The 18,100-nt window shown below is 33.5% G+C and overlaps 1 protein-coding gene across 2 annotated transcripts in view; it reads right to left on the bottom strand.

Moving 5' to 3' along the window:
* The window catches only part of MAN2A1 (mannosidase alpha class 2A member 1), a 131,701-nt gene that overhangs the window by 59,562 nt on the left and 54,039 nt on the right, over positions 1 to 18,100 (bottom strand). For both annotated transcript variants that reach the window (XM_035309927.1, XM_035309928.1), the window contains exons 11-13: positions 10,612 to 10,797; positions 9,311 to 9,425; positions 6,517 to 6,584 (exon numbers count right to left, since the gene is read on the bottom strand). In XM_035309927.1, coding sequence (XP_035165818.1) covers positions 6,517 to 6,584; positions 9,311 to 9,425; positions 10,612 to 10,797 — 369 coding nt within the window. The remainder of the gene's footprint in view (positions 1 to 6,516; positions 6,585 to 9,310; positions 9,426 to 10,611; positions 10,798 to 18,100) is intronic.

Below are 18,100 nucleotides of genomic sequence, written 5' to 3'. Positions count from 1 at the left end.
TGATGAAATGCCAATGCCCTTACAGATGCAAGAAGCCAGTTATATCAGCACAAGTAGTAGGAAACCTCAACACAGTAAAAATGGAAATTTCTGAAAAACTATTGTTATAAGAAAGAGTGGGAATTAAGGCACTGCTAGCTCATTCACACCCCTCATTCCCTCTCCTATCTGTCAATGCAGAAATTGCACCCTCTGGTCACAAAGGTAGTTGCACAGCCATATTCCACCCATGAAGCACAGTGGATGTATCCTGCTTTTGGTTTTGATAACTCAGATGCCTGAGTTATGCTATGTCATCCAAGCTTCTCTTTGCCTTTGCAACAGCTCTCCATTCATGAAAATCAAGAGGAAGAATACTTTTTAACTACACATTCAATTTAGTCAAAATGACCTTGAGTTTACAATGGACATAACATTTTTTAGCAGTTATAGATGACCTGAAATCTAGTAAACTTATCAAAAACAATTGAACACTGAGATTAACAGTAAACAATATTTTTAAAGAAATCATTAGGTTGTATTCAGCCTAAGCAGACAGGGTATTGGAAACCAACGATGCAGCTCTTCACATATAATTTCAAAGGATTTTCTAATTTTAGTACTACTGTGCTAAGGAAAAAAAGCTTAAATATGAGATGTTTCTTAAGAAAATAAAGTTCTCTTGAGGCTTGATTGAATGACCACTCATTCATCCTGTCCACCACCCTTGCAGTTAACACCACAGAGGTATTAATGAGAACACAATGAGCTTGTGCATACTTCTCCCACTATTTCATCCAATTAAAAACTAAAATGTTGCTTTTTCGTGGGGAAGAAGTGTGCGTATTAAGAGCATATAAACTCTCATAAATATTTTTGGCCTCATTTTAAATGCTATTGTAGTCTGTCTTGTTTTCTTTCAAATTTCCCACCACACCACAGTTCAAAATAACATTGTTTCAACTGTCTTTTTCCCCTATGATGTTTTAGTACATAACTAGAGATACATATACACACATATGTATATATTCATATATCACCTCAAAACTCTGGCAAGCAAAATAGTTAATTAAAATGTCAAATGCTGGTAAAGCATTCTGTCCCCGAAACTACATTGGACAACTATTTAGATTAATTGTACCAACACAGGCAACACAGCTAAACAAACAAACAAACAGAAACACAAAAAAATCCACGACTGAAGCTGAAGTTGCCAAACAAGAGTATTAAAGTGTTACCCTAGTCCATGGTCAACTTCTTAGCTCAGAAAGACAATGCTCCTTTGCTGTGAAGCTTTAATCAATTGCTTGGTAGCATCAGGACAGCTTCCCTTTTCGGCATCTCATGACAACCACGTTTCCTCCTCAAACAAGTCATGTTTCATGACATCTTATAACCAAACACAGTAACATACACAATGCCAAGCAGAGTTTTGTACATGCTTTCACCCTTGCACATATATCTTTTATCATACATTACACAATTAAAGCTAACATTATAGCTTTAATTCTACTTTATGATGCTGTGTTGAGAAAGCAGTGGGTACACTTGTCAAGTGAATTCTTAAAAAGGTAACCAATTTGCAAAATTTTAAAGGTAAATCAGAACTTTAATTCTCAATAAAAAAAAAAAAATCAGGAAGGCTGTATACAACTTTTGTCAAACCCTGTTCCCATATACTGAAGGATAATGTCACAGACTATTTAGCCTACTCAATCTGGAAAATGAATCTTTCTGTCATGAATTGGATGTCACTTAAATATTTGGTTCTTTCACAGATCTTTGAAGCAATCATTGATTACAGTGTAAGCTGTTCAGAATTAATTCCCCAGGATTCATTCCTAGGTTAATCATACTGTGCCAAACATTTATACTAAAAATCTAAGCTGATACAGAGCACCAATTCAAGTATTTGACCATTTATCACATTCCTGTGTAATACTATCTCCTGGAAATGTCTGGGAATTCATAGAATCATAGAATATCCTGAGTTGGAAGGGACCCACAAGGATCATCAAGCCCAACTCCTTCACACTGTTGACCAGATCAACAGTGACTGTTGATCAACAGTGTCAGCCACCCTGAAGTTCAGTGAGTGCAAGTCTCTTGCCATTTGGGAAATATGACCTCTAGTAGACTATAACCTAGAATCAAAGATTATTTTTAAGGGCAGGACTCTCACGTAAATATGATGCAGTATCCAATTTCGTCAGCGCACAGACAGGCTCTATTTCTTAAACATACTACAGAGATTGCTAATTACAGAAAAGGACAAAAGTAGTTCTGCATATGATTGGATATTACCTTGTGAAAGCTTTGTTTTCCAGCTGGAAGTTACGATTACAAAAAAAAAAAAGTGTAACTTCTATTTCTTTATGCACTAAATAACAACATATGAAATCCATTGTACAGAAGTGCAGAACATGGCATTTACCATAAACAACTTTAATTTTATTCATTTATTAAAAGCAAACACAAAATGAAGGACCGTCACAGATTTAAAAATGAATAAAATTCTCCTTTTCAAACTGGTCTCTTTATGTTCTAGAAAAAAAATTGTTTAAGTTTTACCACCTTCCTTAGTCTTAGTTACCTCTGGATTCTCCCATCCTGGCATATGTTCCCTTAAGAAAAAAAGAAAAGGAACAACATAACCAGGAAGCCACTATGTGAATCCCCCACAATGAGCAGAGCTGGCCACAGATCTTAGTGCCAGCAGCTTTTTGCCAGCCTTATATTAAATAAATAAATAAATGTTACCTGCTGTACACAGGTCTTTATTTTAAACTAGTAGGAAAAAAAGTCCATAAAAATTTAACAAAGCTGAAAACAATATACTGGAGCATCTTCTAAGAAGAAAGGAGAAAATAAGCTGCGTTAAACACTTAGTCTTTTATGGAACCACAAACCAAGCGTGAGAACATCATACAAGACGAGGCTGACCCCCAAACATTTTAGAACACATCACAAAACCTGAAAGATTTCACTCTCCTGATTCTGAAAGGCCTCCTAGTCAGAGCGAGCTCTTACTTCCTGCTTCCCTTTGAACCTCCATTTTAATTCTTACTTTCCAGTCTTCTTTTGCTCCTTGATAACATTATACTTACTAAAAAGCAGACATTCTTGCTGCTCTAAGTCCATATTCTTTAAGGTGGCAAAAAGCAGACCAAGAAGCTTGTCAGTCTGCTAAATCTAAAAACGTTATACTGTTGAAATCCAGTTTTTCTAACAGCAGTGTCAGAATTAAAAAATAGCAACGTGCCTCTTTCAAGTACTTTTTTTTTTTCTTCTTTAAGATTCCTTTGCTTAAAGGGGATAGTATTGAATTAGCAGCAGCAGCAAAGAATTTCAATTTTTTTTTCTACTGAATTCCCATCCAAGTAACACTGCTCACAGATCACTACTCTGGCAGCAGTAATTATGCTAAGAACGACATAGTGAAGGGAAGAGAGAGATATTGTCAAAATGTTGTCATATTAATATCTTGTTTTTAGGGTTTGTTAGTCAGGTTCTTTTTCCCCACTCATCACGCAGTAAAAAGGAATTAACTAGGCCTTAACTTCAGCACTCATCAACCATAGGATGACTTGAAGCGTTCCATGATGGCAGAGTTGCAGTAAGATTTTAAACATTTTACCTATTTCATTAAAATCAAAACATTATCTTTTATAAAAAAGATCCAGATTCAGAAAAAAGATGGCAAGAGTATTACAGAGTAATGAGATGTACAGGTGAGGTGCAAAACAATACTAAATATAATAATAAAAGCAATACCTACTTTTGAACCAGCTTGAAAGACACTTCTCAGCTAAACAATAATCTGAACATACTTTGTACTAGAACACAGATTACTGAAAAATAGAACCTTGTCCTCTCTTCTTTTTTTCCAGGTAAGCATCTTGTACTCTCTCCTATACTGTCCAATGAGTCTGTCCAATCATTTCCACTATTAAATACAACTTTCAAAAGCAGTGAAAACTTAACTAAAAACTAAAAGAAAGGCTGAACAAGAGAGGCAAAAGCATGTAACTACTTTTCTGTTAAAAAGCAGATTTGAAAATGACAATATCATCTCTGTAGAAGAAAAAGGAACATGATTAATTAATCAGATTAAAAAGAAAATATTATTGTATGAGCTTCCTATCAGTAGTCTGTTACTGTAAATTTATAGGTGATATGAATCAAAACATGGTAAGAACAATCAATTGAGAATACAGATGTTTTTAAAAAACTTGACAAGGAAATGCAGAACTACAAAAAGCCAAATATTTAGCCAATTACAGAAAAGCAATACTTTGTTACAATGACCTAACTTCTATACACAGTAATGGTATATTAGAACACAGTAACAGAAAGAAATCTAGATATTTCACGCTACAGACACGGACAATAAAGACTGTTATGAATAGATAATAAGCATATAATAAAGTTTTGATGAGAAACAGATAATATTTTTCAATGGGCTGATGCCTCAAACTTCTAATTGAAAAAACAATTTCTTTCAGAAATTTCAGTTTGGACTTAAACATAGAAATCCTGAATAATAATTTATCAAATTGTGTTTAAATTCTACTGAAATAAACACCTCTACTGGTTACCTAGATAACTCACATGGATAGTCATAATATTCACATACCTTTAAACAAAAGTTACAGTCTCAGCTAACATTGCACTTTTCACAATGGTAATAATGTTAGTGGAGCTTCAAAATATAACCAGAGATAAAGTTAGAAAGCTAGAAAAACTAAGCTCATGTTTATAAGAGAAAATACCTGAACATACACAGATTTCAAAGAAAAACTTAACAGAGGAAACATGCAGTAATGTTTCCTTATGCATTGCTTTAAAGTATTTCCAAACAGGAAGCACGCAAGTAGGTTTTCAGGCAGCAGTATCAATATTCCCTTGCCTTCATTCTCCTCCCCTTTACCACCATGGTAAACACACACACACCACACACTCTCTCGAACATTACCTTTATCTTACATGACTTATCGTATCTTCAGAATAGCAGACAAGAGGCTTAAATCAGCAATTATTTACCACTATTACCTTCACAGTAACCTAAGATAAGTTCAGAGAACAGCAGCAAAAGACTCCTAGGATAACACTAATGTTAAAATAAAAAAAAATTGACACGTATATCTACTTAAGGTACAACTACATGGAAAAAAGCAAATGCTTGAAATGAACTGATACCAAAAATTTTACTAAAGCATACTATGTTGAGGCATAAATGGCACACTGGATGCAAACAAAAGACATATCAGGGTGCAGAAGGGCAGTGGGGAATATTTCAACAGCTAAACCAGACAAGAGAAATCAGATGCATGCAAGTTGTGGTCAAATGGCAAACAAAGTCTATGTTATAACTTGCTTCCAGTCAAGCAAGCGTTTATATACAATATATACCGTATTCACCCAGAAAAAAAATATCTGGACAGATGCTGAAAAAGTTGAAAGATTTTAGTTAAATAAGTACCTAGGCACCTACATCTTTGATCATCTTGAACTAGCTTAAGATAATCTATTAGCACCTATTTGGCATCTATGCAGTCCAATAAGAGAATAAAACTCCTATTTAAAAAAACCAAAAAAAAAAAAAAAAAAACAAAAAAAAAAACATATGTTTACATGACTGTCCTAGAGACAAGGTTGTATCAAAACTACAAATACACACATATTATATATGTTTAACTTTAAAGCACTGAAGGCAGCATCCCCCAAAACCTCACAAGGTCCAGCCTTTTCTCATTCAAGTTTGAACTTTTTAACAGCAGTAGTTATAAAAATCAAACACCTCCATAAGTTAGGCAAGTAAGTCTTAGTTCTAGCAAGTGGCAAACTAATAGAGAAACTAAATACTAACAACAGCAAAATAACATTAACTACTTTTTTAATGAATTTTAAGTATTTTGCTGCATAACAATAAAAAAGCCTTGTATTACTTGATCTATACACTTAACAGCTCTAATATCTATAGATCTTATTCACTTTAGTTGGGTGTGCCAGCCTTTTAAGTAATTTCAGGTTGGATATTGAATATTCATAGGGATAGCAAGATCTCACTTTCCACTGAATGTTCTAAAACTAAATTTAAATACAGAAGTATGCATCCTTAATACAATGGAAATGTAAGTTAAGATAAAACTATATCATGATTTTTACATCTTATAAAAATTAAGGTTTCTTTCATAATGTTAATTCAGACAGCTGTAATTATGTTCAATTAGTTTCCTTTTGCTGTCCTCAGTCATAATGTATTAAGAATTACAGTGCTGCACAAGCATATAGTAATCAGACTACTTTACTTGTTGCACTACAGTTGTATTAGTGCCATGTGGGTAACCTCCATATTTTGAAAGTGCTGTATCCTCTTTCAAATACACATAATAATACTAGCATAATAAGCTAAACTGCATTTTACATTTAAAGTGAAACTTAGAAATGAAGTGGCACAAAAGCTACCAGGTAGTGAAAAAGAAACACAATATTACTAAAAGATTTCAGATATTCAATAACATGTGAACTACTTACCTCGGTTGCAATGTCAGCTTTATAACTGTCTTGTGTGGCAAAGAATCTTGGGAAGATTGAATATCATCCTACAACAGAAAATATATGAATTAGCTTTTGAGTATACATGATTATATATATATGAGTTATCTCAATTATAAAAACTTGATGAAGAACAAAACCATGTTAGCCGTACCATAAACAGAACCCTATTCTAGCATGTTACATGGGAAGATGTCAACCTTCCTCTCTTCAACAAGTGGTTTGAAATTTTTCTATTTTAGTAAGAGGATCTTTTTACTAAAGATCCTGAAGAATTTAAGACAGACAGTAGAAAATAAAAGAAAAAGATCAACTCACTTTAACCAATCAATGGGATATCTTTGCTACCATTAAATATCCCTTATTGTGAGATAATTAGATAATAATCTCATTGTCACCCCATATTTTCATTCTTATATACAGGAAAACATAATCACCAACCTTGCTGAAATTTTGCAAAAAGTTCTCTCTTTATACTAACTTCCTTTTGCTAAATATTTACTGTCTGAAACTTTACCATCCTGTAGTTTAGTCACAAGGACTTACAGTTTGGCATTTTGGCAAGTCCTGTTACCTTATAAAGTATGTAAAAAAATCTTTCAAAAACAGTTTGGTTTGTGTGTATAATTTTTCACTTGATATAAACTACTTCAAGAATTGTTTCACAGTATAGAGGAATCCCTGTTTTGTTAGTGGTGGCGTTTTATTTTTATTTTTTTCCACTATTTTTGCCCTTTTCTTAAATAAGAAGGATCCATCTCCAGTGTAATATGGTAGTGATGAGATGTTGCTAACACCTTAGTCTTTAAGCAAGAAAATAGTTCAGCAGCAGTGTTGCATTTCTATTGGTTCATATAATGGTGACCACTACAGAATTTGCAACTGACTTGAACAGCTCCTAGTTTCTCAGAGTATTCCAAGACATCCTCAAAATCATGTTTTTAAATCCAACTTTTGCCATATACATGATAGCTTTCTTTCTTTGTAGATGTTCTATGAAAGAATACTAATATTCAGGACTGGTTCAATAATTTATATAGTTAACACTTCATACATTGGATCTCAGATCATTCAGGTATTGCTAGGTTTTGTTTTGTTTTGTTTTTCCCTCCAATTGTATCTCCTGGAATACTGCTACAGTCTCCTGCTCTGCTCCTTCACCCATCAAAAACAACATTGTTTTCAACCTTGAAATCTTTATCATTTGTCTTACTTGACTTTCTTGGTACTCATTGTGAATGCTAATCTATGATCAGTTCTTGATATCAGCTTCAACGAGCAACTAAGTGGTATTTTGAAACAAGTTCCTTTGAACTTTCTACTTGTTCAAGGTTTGTATATTCTGAAATATGGGAAACTTCTCCCGTTATTATTATACAAGGCCTTTTGGTCATAGTATCAACAGAAATATTGGAATATTAGGCTTTTGATATGCTTCAGTTATTGTATATAATACAGATAAACCATAATGTACTTCTGTTATAGCTTTTTCCTTATCTTATACAAAGATTATATATTCAGTAAGAAAAGGTCTTTCTTTTTCATGTCTGCTTTCACATTATCTGCTGAATGGCTTTGACTATTAGCATGCTCCTAGGCATATATGGTTTAAACAGCACTTCCACAATCCAGTGATACTAATTCAGACTCATATAGAACAGAAACAATGAAAGTTTAGTAAACTGCAATATCACAAGATTCTCCAATATAATTTAGGGGAGAAGTGAAAACTGAAAACTGACGTCCATTAATGACTTCAAAGTATTTTTACTTTTTAAACATACACATGTAGTTTAGCCTTTCCAACCAGCAGTTATCTTTTCCAACCAGCAGAAGAATCATGTTTGTGTCATATGTAGAATATGCATATATATTAGATTCAAAGTCAAAGAATACATAAAGAACTATTTTAACAGACTGTTTTAATGTAAAGACTTTAAGAATAAATTGGGTTACTACACTGGAATATGTAAGCCAGCAGAATACAAGTCAGTGTGCTACCTTTCGTTATGTTAAAACCATGACATGATCATATGCAAAACTACCTTAATCCTGCTACATTAACACACAATTAAATCCCCTCGTTTTCTATCTACTCCAGGTGTAACACTTCCCAAAATTATCTAGCTACAATAGCAGACAGTTTTTTGCTTAGAAAATTATAAAAATTAAGAATTATGAAAGGAAAAAGTATTAGTGTGTTTCTTTATAGTGCTGTCTTCTTCAAAATGAGTCTCAAAATTATTTATGGAGATCTGCTGCTGACTTTATCCTGAGGAGATAAAAATTTTGAATGATCTCAGATAAGAAACAAAGTACAAGACTTGTCCAGACTTTGTCCTGCACATTCAGCTTAGACTTATGTTTAAGATATAAAAATTCATCTTCCCACTTTTTTTTAAAGTAGCAACCAACAGTTGCTAACAACTACTTTTTAAAGTAGCACCACATGCCATTATGCATTCACATATTGTATGCATTTTGCTGAAATCACCAACAAATTTATGTCCAGAAGAAAAACACCCAATTTTACTATGTCATTCACCAGGAGGAACAAAATAAGCCCATTTACTTTAGCCATGGACTCTTCAGCATCAACTGCTGAATTTTTCACTTTTTATTTTCCAACACCTTCGATTAATACAAACAGCGGTAAGGATATTCCTGAGCAAGCATTGGCTGTAAATTTCAGTATGACTGCTTCCAGGCCACTCAAACTGCATTGAAACAAAACTATTCACATTTTCAGAGAAAATTAAGAAAGATAGCTCACCATCTTAAGGAATGGAGTTGATGTATCATAATTATAGGCACCTTTATCCTTCAGGATAAGAATATGAGCAGAGTCAGTTATCACTTTTTTCAAGTTCATTAGTGAATGGAAAAGCCTGTTGAAAATTTTAAAGTAGTATTAGTTTACACAAGTTGTTTTCTCTCAATGTGATACCAAAGCTAAAAAAAAGATTTCAAAAAATCAAAAATACAAGTTTCAGAAAAATGTTATTTTAAACACTGATACAGGGTGAGTTTATAAACAGATGGTTGCAATGGATGCAAAATGACCTGACTGCAAAACGTAGAAATATTCTGCATTACACTATATTTCTACCTTGCATCCTGAAAATTAGGTACATTTCCACCCCACTGTTATACCACAAAATGTATGCCCCTAAAGCACCAGGTATTTTTTCAAAATGTTGATCTCAGGGAAGTTTGTGTTTTACACATTTAATTACCCATGTCTGAAGTAGACATGGGCCTGAAAAGTTGGTCTGACTAAAGATTGTTTTTAAGCAGGATTAGAGAAACCGTAAGAAACACAAAAATAATTAAACTAAATGTGTACCGGCACTTCCATTGTCTCAACGAATGCACTGCTTACAAATTCTTCAACACATACAGATGTGTAATTTTAAAATAAAGGATTTTCTTCACTTTACAAATACTCTTTCACAATAAAGTGTGTTGTACATGTTTATATCTCTTTTAGTCTATGATTTTTAAAAGTAACACATTCATGGAATTTAAAAATACTCTCCATGAATGTAATAGGTTACACAGAGTAGTTCAAAGACATTTTAAATAATCCTCTATTTATAGCCATGCTCTACCCTCAACAGTCGATCACCCACCTCAATTAAACAAATTCACTAATGCTAAACATTCCAATATGTAACCATTTTCTGAACTAAGATATAATAAAGATAAATATCTAAACATGGACATATATCGTACTTTTTTTTTCCAAAAAATTCCACAAAGTAGCTAGCAGAACATTTTGCCAATACGGAGAAAGCAATTACCTACCAGATATAACAGGAATAATAACAAGAAGAAGAAGAAAAAAAAAAAAAAAAAAAAAAACATACAAATCAAGTATAAGACTGGAAACATTAAAAAGATTTTCCAACATTGAGAAAGAACATTATAGAAGGTATAAGATTTTCCAAGCTCTCCCATGAGATATTACCATACAGTACAATGGAGAAACTACAGTAACTGATAATACTACAGTTTTAGTACTAAGTATTTTGCTAGCTATTGCAAATGTGCATCTCTGTTTGAAATAATTACCTAGTGCCATAATCCACAACTACCCAATCTTTTGCTGTTCCTGTAATAGCATCATGATGCTGAAAGAGTCCAAGGTTCCTTCTAGCTTCTGTCAGCAATTTATAGTTATCCACTGAAGGAAATACACTCATCTTCTCGGATTTACTGGACTGCACCAAAGCCAAGTAGTATAGGATCTCAGCTGTCCTGGAAGCATAAAGAAAAATCAAATATTTTTAACAGGTTTAAAAAGCAAAATGCAACACACACTTTACCTAAACAATAAGCTTATGTTTTCACATCTTTCCACATATCTGGTTCTTTAAATGAGTTCTTTAAATGTTCATCTTGTATTTTTCAACCTGTTGCTAGCTTCAAACAGTTAAAAATCCCTACTGCACTTCATCAACTTCTAGTTTTCTACCTTGTAAGGTTCCTGGAAGGTTTTTCAGTAATGGAAAATAGAACTATGAAATAAAAATATGACAGTACAAATGGTGTGTGATTTTCAGAAATGTGTAAGGTATAAAAATTAGATCTTAAAACAATGCAGTAAGATAAAATAGAATGTCTTACAGGAGACATACAATTCCCATTTCACAAATCAACTTATTAAATTATCTTTAATACATAAATCCATAAATTCTACATAATTTTGTCAATACCTATATCATATAAATATAATATGCAATCTGTAAATACCTATATAGTGGTATTCTACCTTTTGTACTGTAAGCAAAATAAATTTTCAAAAAGACTTAGGTTGTTCATCCACAGTAAGCACTCACTTGATAGGTAACATCTCTGTATACAAAATACATATTTTACAAAAACAACAGTAACTATAATTACCAGTCTTCAGAATATCTAACAAATGCCTGTAAAAAAAATCTTGGACACCACCTGTTAAATATTTTCCTATCTCCTTTTCCTAAAATGTTAGGGTTCTGTTTTTATAAATTAAGTGTTTCAAATTCCTTTCCAAAATTTGAGATTAATGAAGGTTTCTCATAGTTTAAGGAAACCTAGGAGTTATGGATTAAATGCAAAGAAAGCAAAATAACACATTCTTGAACCAAATGTAAAACTAACTTCTAAGCATGTAAATATTTTTTTAAAATGTGGTAAATGCCATAACTTCTACATTTACCCAAGTTATAAATTACTGTATGTGTTGAAATTTAAATTAGGTATTAAAACAAATAGGAAACTCAGTCTCATCTTGAGTTCTCAGCACAAGAAGAATGCTGATCTGTTAGAGCGGATCCAGAGGAGGGCCATGAAGATGATCAGAGGGCTGAAGCAGCTCTCCTGCACAGAAAGGCTGAGAAAGCTGGGGCTGTTCAGCCTGGAGAAGAGAAGGCTCTGGCGTGACCTCATTGCAGCCTTTTAGTACTTGAAGATAACTTTTAAAAAAGATGCAGAGCGACTCTTCACTCAATCAGGTAATGACAGGACAAGGAGGAATGGTTATAAACTAAAAGAGGGAAGGTTTAGATTAGAAGTTAGGAAGAAATTTTTCACTCAGAGGGTGGCGAGGCACTGGAACAGGTTGCCCAGAGAAGCTGTGGGTGCTCCACCCCTGGAAGTGTTCAAGGCCGGGTTAGATGAGGCCCCAAGCAACCCGATCTAGTGGGTGGCATTCCTGTCTATGGCAGAGGCGTTGGAACTAGGTGATCTTCAAGGTCCCTTCCAATACAGGCCATTCGATGATTCTCAGGCTGTGCATTGTTATCAAATGCTAACATGAAAAATACCTTTGGATGAAGGTTGGCCCTTGTTTTATGTATTGTACTTATGAGAGCTATGTAAAAGACTCAAGTAGCATGTGGCAAGTCATTTTTAAAGGAGTAAGTTCTATGAATGAAGGATGAAAGAGAAGGTTTACTTCAAAAATAACCACCACTGAACACTATCAAACGAAATTGGAAGATAATAGTCCAATTCACTGTCATATTATCAGTATTTGAGGAAAAGGATGAGATTTTGATCTTGCAAATAAGATAGCTGTTGAAAAGCTACATGTAAACTCAAGCTCCTGTGTTATAAATTACATTTCCTTTAATTTCAGTACCAGTGCACAAGCTTAACAACTGTGATCTTAATGCTGTTTTGTGCAATTTCCTACATCCATGCATTCCTTGTACTTCATCCTAGTACAAGTTAACATGAAAGGAAAACACGTATAATGTAGTTAAAGAGGCATGAGATGCACATTCATCAAGTGGATAAACCCTATCTGAAAGCTTTACCTTTTTTTTTTTTTTTTAATGGATTTAGCCACTAACTACTGACTGAACTGTAGCTATTAGAGAATTATATGTAGAATTAGAGAACACACAAAAAAGCTTTAGACTTCTCTGACATTTTGCTTTTACATTTGGAAAAAAAAAAAAAAGAAAAAAAAAAAGAAATTCACTATTTATAAACAAAGTCACACCTTTAAAACCAAAGGAAGTTTTAAAATTAAAATGAAGCTGTGCAGTAAATATGGACATCGTTCAGTTTCAGCAAAATCTGAAGCACCTAAGTTCATCCACCTCTTCCACACAGCCTCAAAAACTGAAAGAAGTTCCATTTCTAACACATGGTTTTCACATATGGTACTGATAAAATGTGCATAGCCTTTTTTTAGGAGCTGTGTTCCAAAATAAACATCAAATATTTGGAATCTAATGAATAACAGTCTCTTAGATGCAGACTTTTCCTGTCAAGTCTCAGTATTATTATAAACGTTAAAATAGTTTAAGAAGAAAGAAGAAATAATTTAAGTCAAAGAAGAAAGACACCCAGAAATAAAATGAGAAGAAATACTATATTAGAGAACAGTAACTTATGAGCAAGAATTTACCTCTCTCAGATATTTTCACATCTAACCACAGCACATTAGAAGCATGCCTAAAGCAGTTACTTACAAATTATCCAGTTTATTGTAATCTCTCCTTGTATTTCTAACTTGACAAGACACTGAAAATAGACCAAAATTGCTTCACTGGTTGCTCAAAAACTATACCATGTTATATTTAGGTCACCTTCACATGTAACATAAATAAATAATTTTACAAAGAGTTTCTTAACTCTTAAGATGTGTCCTGTTCTACCCATCTGTACAGATGGAAGCATGACCAAGGCTCTTGCCCTGTACCTGAACTATTTCAACAATCTTTTTTGTGGACTTAAAAAAATATTGCACTGATTACATCTCTAATGAATGAACCTGTAGAATGCCTTCCTAACTTGCCCCCACCTATGTTGTTGCTTTTTGTATCTTTCCATTAGTACATTAAACAAAGTTCTGGGCACTGCTATCACAACCCTGCACAAAGTATTTCAATCTATCTCTGCCTTAATATTAAAATAATCAATCTGTCTCAAATAAGTAACAATAACAATCTCCATTATGCAATTATTAAACTTTCATGCATTTTCACTAATGCGCAAAGCCTAAACACTTCAAAACAGGAGAAGAAAAAAGAAACAAAGTATCTTCATAGGCAGTCATCATAGAGGTCCTGAGGTTGTATACTTCACCACAATTTCCTGGATATTGAGTAGCAGTGGAGTACTTTTTAGTCCTAGTACTCCTAGCGAACCTAAAATTTTCCACCCATGGCAAATGAGGAGTGAACTTGGAATGGTAGATAGCTATCTGTTCTTCTACATCTATACAGATAGGTATCTTCCATTCCTGTTTCATTCTTCTACTTGCACAAAGATATATATTTTTTATAAAATACACTTAAAATTAGATGTTATATGTTTTCTTCTTGGTTTATACATTATTAGACTATATAACATATTTCAGATCTAAGCAGTTATTTCACTTGAGTTAAACTGTCAAATACCCAAATAGGTTTATTCCATCTGCCAAAACTGAATTTTCATAGATATTTTCATAACTTTAATATAAAAATGAAGTATTTGATTCAAGGTCACAATTTCACCTGTTATGCCACCTGAATATAACAATTTATAGAATAGGTAATACATTTTTTATTTTGATTTCCTAAATTTTTATTTTGATTTCCTAATGCTTTTAAACATTTCTGTAAGTGACTAGCTTCAACATATTTTACAATCTGTATATGTTCAGTATCTCCAATTTTAAAAGTTGAATTGTTTTGAATTTTGCTAAAATTTGAATTTTACAGAAAACTACATCCAGCATACAAAAAAAGAAATCAGAGTGAAAGTCTTAATATAGCACACTTTACCAATCAGCCACCTGTTCATTTCAGCACACATTCTACAAATTCAATTTTGTGGCATACTACAGAGCACTGTGAAACGTTGAACAAGGTTAGCAGCATATTTTTTAAACAAGCTCTGCTGAGCATAACAAATACTAAAGCTGCTGTCTAAAACTACTCAGTAAAACCTAAAATAATGATCTGAAAAGTGCAGATGGGAGAAGAAAATGAGGTCAGAATCTCAAGTCTTTAGTTCTCACAAAACAATAAAATCTGGAACGTGTCTTACAGATGTTGACTTTTTTTTTTTTTTTTTACGGTAGAATGAAATTAACCTAAGTACTGAAACTGATACCATCCAATCTGAGTAACATGTTTAAGCTCTTTTCAAGGAAGGCCACAGACTCACCAAGCAATTATTTTTCTCAAAAAATTGTCAGCCCTACAGATATTTAGCCACAAAGAAAATATCAATCTTTTTTCTTCACATACAAAAAAGAACAGGTCAGCAAAGGTCTTATACTGTCCAGTGCAAAAGTTCAAGTTCACACCATGTTTAGTTTTCTTCACCCTCTTCAATTTATCTAATAATAACAAGTGAACTAATAAATGCCTTGTAAAATCAACAGCTTTTGGACCACAGTTTCCAGTAATAAACTAGTTAATCCTTGCTGTAAAGCCTTCCTTATGAAACACAACTCCCCCTTAATAATTTAGTCAGACTTCAAAGCATCATTACTCAGAGAACAAAACACTGTTTCCAGGAAGAGTCAGAATGTAAAAGGGACTATAATGTGGGTCCTATAGTGACTTATAAACTCATAGCACTACAGAAAGAAAAACAGCAGTGGCTGGTAAGATCACTACAAGAGCAAACTGGCATATATCCATATAGTCCTGCCTCTAGAGATAATAAATTTAAGCTTCACCTTATGGGAATTGCTTTAACTTCATTTAAAATACTAACAGAGTACAAAAATATCATTAGTTGACATAAAATACTACAACACCAAGCTTTTGTGGATCCAGAAGTGCAACAACGGAGTTAAGCAATTAAGAATTAAACACAAAAAAATAAAGTCCTGGAGCATATAAATATTTCAGATGACTCACTAAAGAAAGATTACTATTATTGTTTAATTTATATTGGGATTGAGTAAAATGTGAACACTGACAAAACAAAAAAATTAATTTGCCTTTCTGTGACACTTGTAATAGTTATCAATGGAGATCTAATCCAATTCACAGCTGCTTTTAAAACACCTGTCAAATAGTAAAATTATTAATAACAACAACTTTTGTTATTTGCTGAGAATTTGACTGCAAACATGTGGCAATATACAAAGATATGTTTATCCAACTCAGAACTGGCATTTAAAAACTAATCTTGCAAAAAATATGTTCACAGTAAGATACAAATTTCCATTCAGAGCTGTATCAAGCTGCAATTTTGCTACAGTGTTGGCAATATTTGAATTTTGCAGACCTCAATACAAACTTGTATTTTTTCCTGAACTAGGATATAACTAGGGAAAGAGAAACAGTAATTTTAAAAAGGGACCAAGAAGAGCTTTTCATTTTATACATTTTAAGCTCAGACTTTAAACTAGCTGTCAGCAGTCTCCAAAGCGGGGTGCATGCACCTCAAAGGATGTGCAAAATGACCCACTGGGGTGCAAGAATATGTTCTACCATTGATAATAGATAATATCAATAATTTGTTAATAAAATACCACTTTAAAAATAGCATTTATTTCCTCTTTATCTCACCCTTAATTTTTATTTTAGTGCATGTTTTACAGTGTACATAATATATTAATATATATACATGTGGTAAACCACATTGTGAGGTGCATTATATTGTGTGCCACAGTGTACCACTGGGTTCCACAGTATAAAAAGTATGTTAAGGTACTTGAAATCATCCAGAGGAGGACAACAAAGCTGGTACAAGGGCAGGAAGGCATATCCTGTAAGGAAAGGATGAGGAAACTCGGGTTGTCTGATCTGGAGAAAAGGAGGCCAAGAGGCGACCTCATGGCTCTCTACAACTTCCTGAGGAGGGTATGGGGAGAGGGAGGTGTCGGTCTCAGCTCCCTACTGAGAGGACTCAATGGGAAGAGCACAAAGCTACACCAAGAGAGGTTCAGATTGGACAATAAGGAAAAATGTCTTTACTGTGAGGGTGGTCAAACTCTTGAACAGGCTTCCTGGTGAAGTGTTTGATGCCCTGTGCCTGTCCGTATTCAAAAGGCATTTCAATATTGACCTCAATAATACACTCTTAACTTTTGGTTAGTCGTGAAGCAGGCAGACAATTGGAAATGATATTTTTAGGTTCCTTCCAACTCAATTATTCCATAATTATTAACGAACAAACCTATATTGGGTGTGCCTGGTCACAAGTTTTTTTACTGACAGGATGAAAAATGTTTGAAGACCTCTGAGGTCTCAAAAAAACACTACTGTTTTTGAGACCTCAATCAAGTACCTCAACTTCAATTTGTCTCTCATATTTTATTTATTAAATAAAATATAGCAATAATGTTACAATAAAACTAACACTTTAAAACATTCTTGTATCACCTGTAGAAATATAAATGATAAAAAAAATCCAAGATAAATAAAGCGTCAAAATAAATCTAGATATACAGTGCACATTCTTTGCAAGCACACCATATCCTACTAAAATTGTTTTGACTTCAAGTCCAAATACCATTCCTTAGATTTCAGCAACACTGTCTCAGATTTGTGCCAGATAAAAAGGTATCTTTTCAATGAGATTTAAAAACAAGTGAAAAAAAAAACTGCATGCAAGATATTCTGAAAAGCAGCATGTACAGAATGAAAGGCTCACACATCAAGAAGAGCAACATTCAGACCAACTGGTGAGCAAGCAGGCCACGCTAGATAACACAGGCAATAAAAATAAAATACTAAGCCAACACTGAAAACATTTCAACATCAAGACAATACAAAACACAAAAACACAGCATCATTTTATTAAGCTTTAGGCATATGCAATGATCATTTTCCAAAAACAAAACACTACAGAAGTCATTTCTCTGTCTTTACTATAGTATTTTTACATTCTCCTGCTGAAGAGAACTTCTTGGTTTTTGTCATTCCTCAGAACTTTGGTCTTGTTTTTCTTTCTGCAGGCTCTCTTTGGGTTCCCTCCTCCCTGCTTTGAGACTTGTGAAGCTTCTTTTCCCCTTACTACTCACTGCAACACATTCAAAGTTTTGTTACATCGTCTCTTCCTAAACACCTTTTTTAGTCTCAGGCCTCCATTTATACGTTTCTTAGTCTTCCCATTG

Source organism: Oxyura jamaicensis, chromosome Z (assembly GCF_011077185.1).
Source record: "Oxyura jamaicensis isolate SHBP4307 breed ruddy duck chromosome Z, BPBGC_Ojam_1.0, whole genome shotgun sequence".
Taxonomy (NCBI): Eukaryota; Metazoa; Chordata; class Aves; order Anseriformes; family Anatidae; genus Oxyura; species Oxyura jamaicensis.
This window is presented reverse-complemented; position numbering and strand designations above follow the sequence as displayed.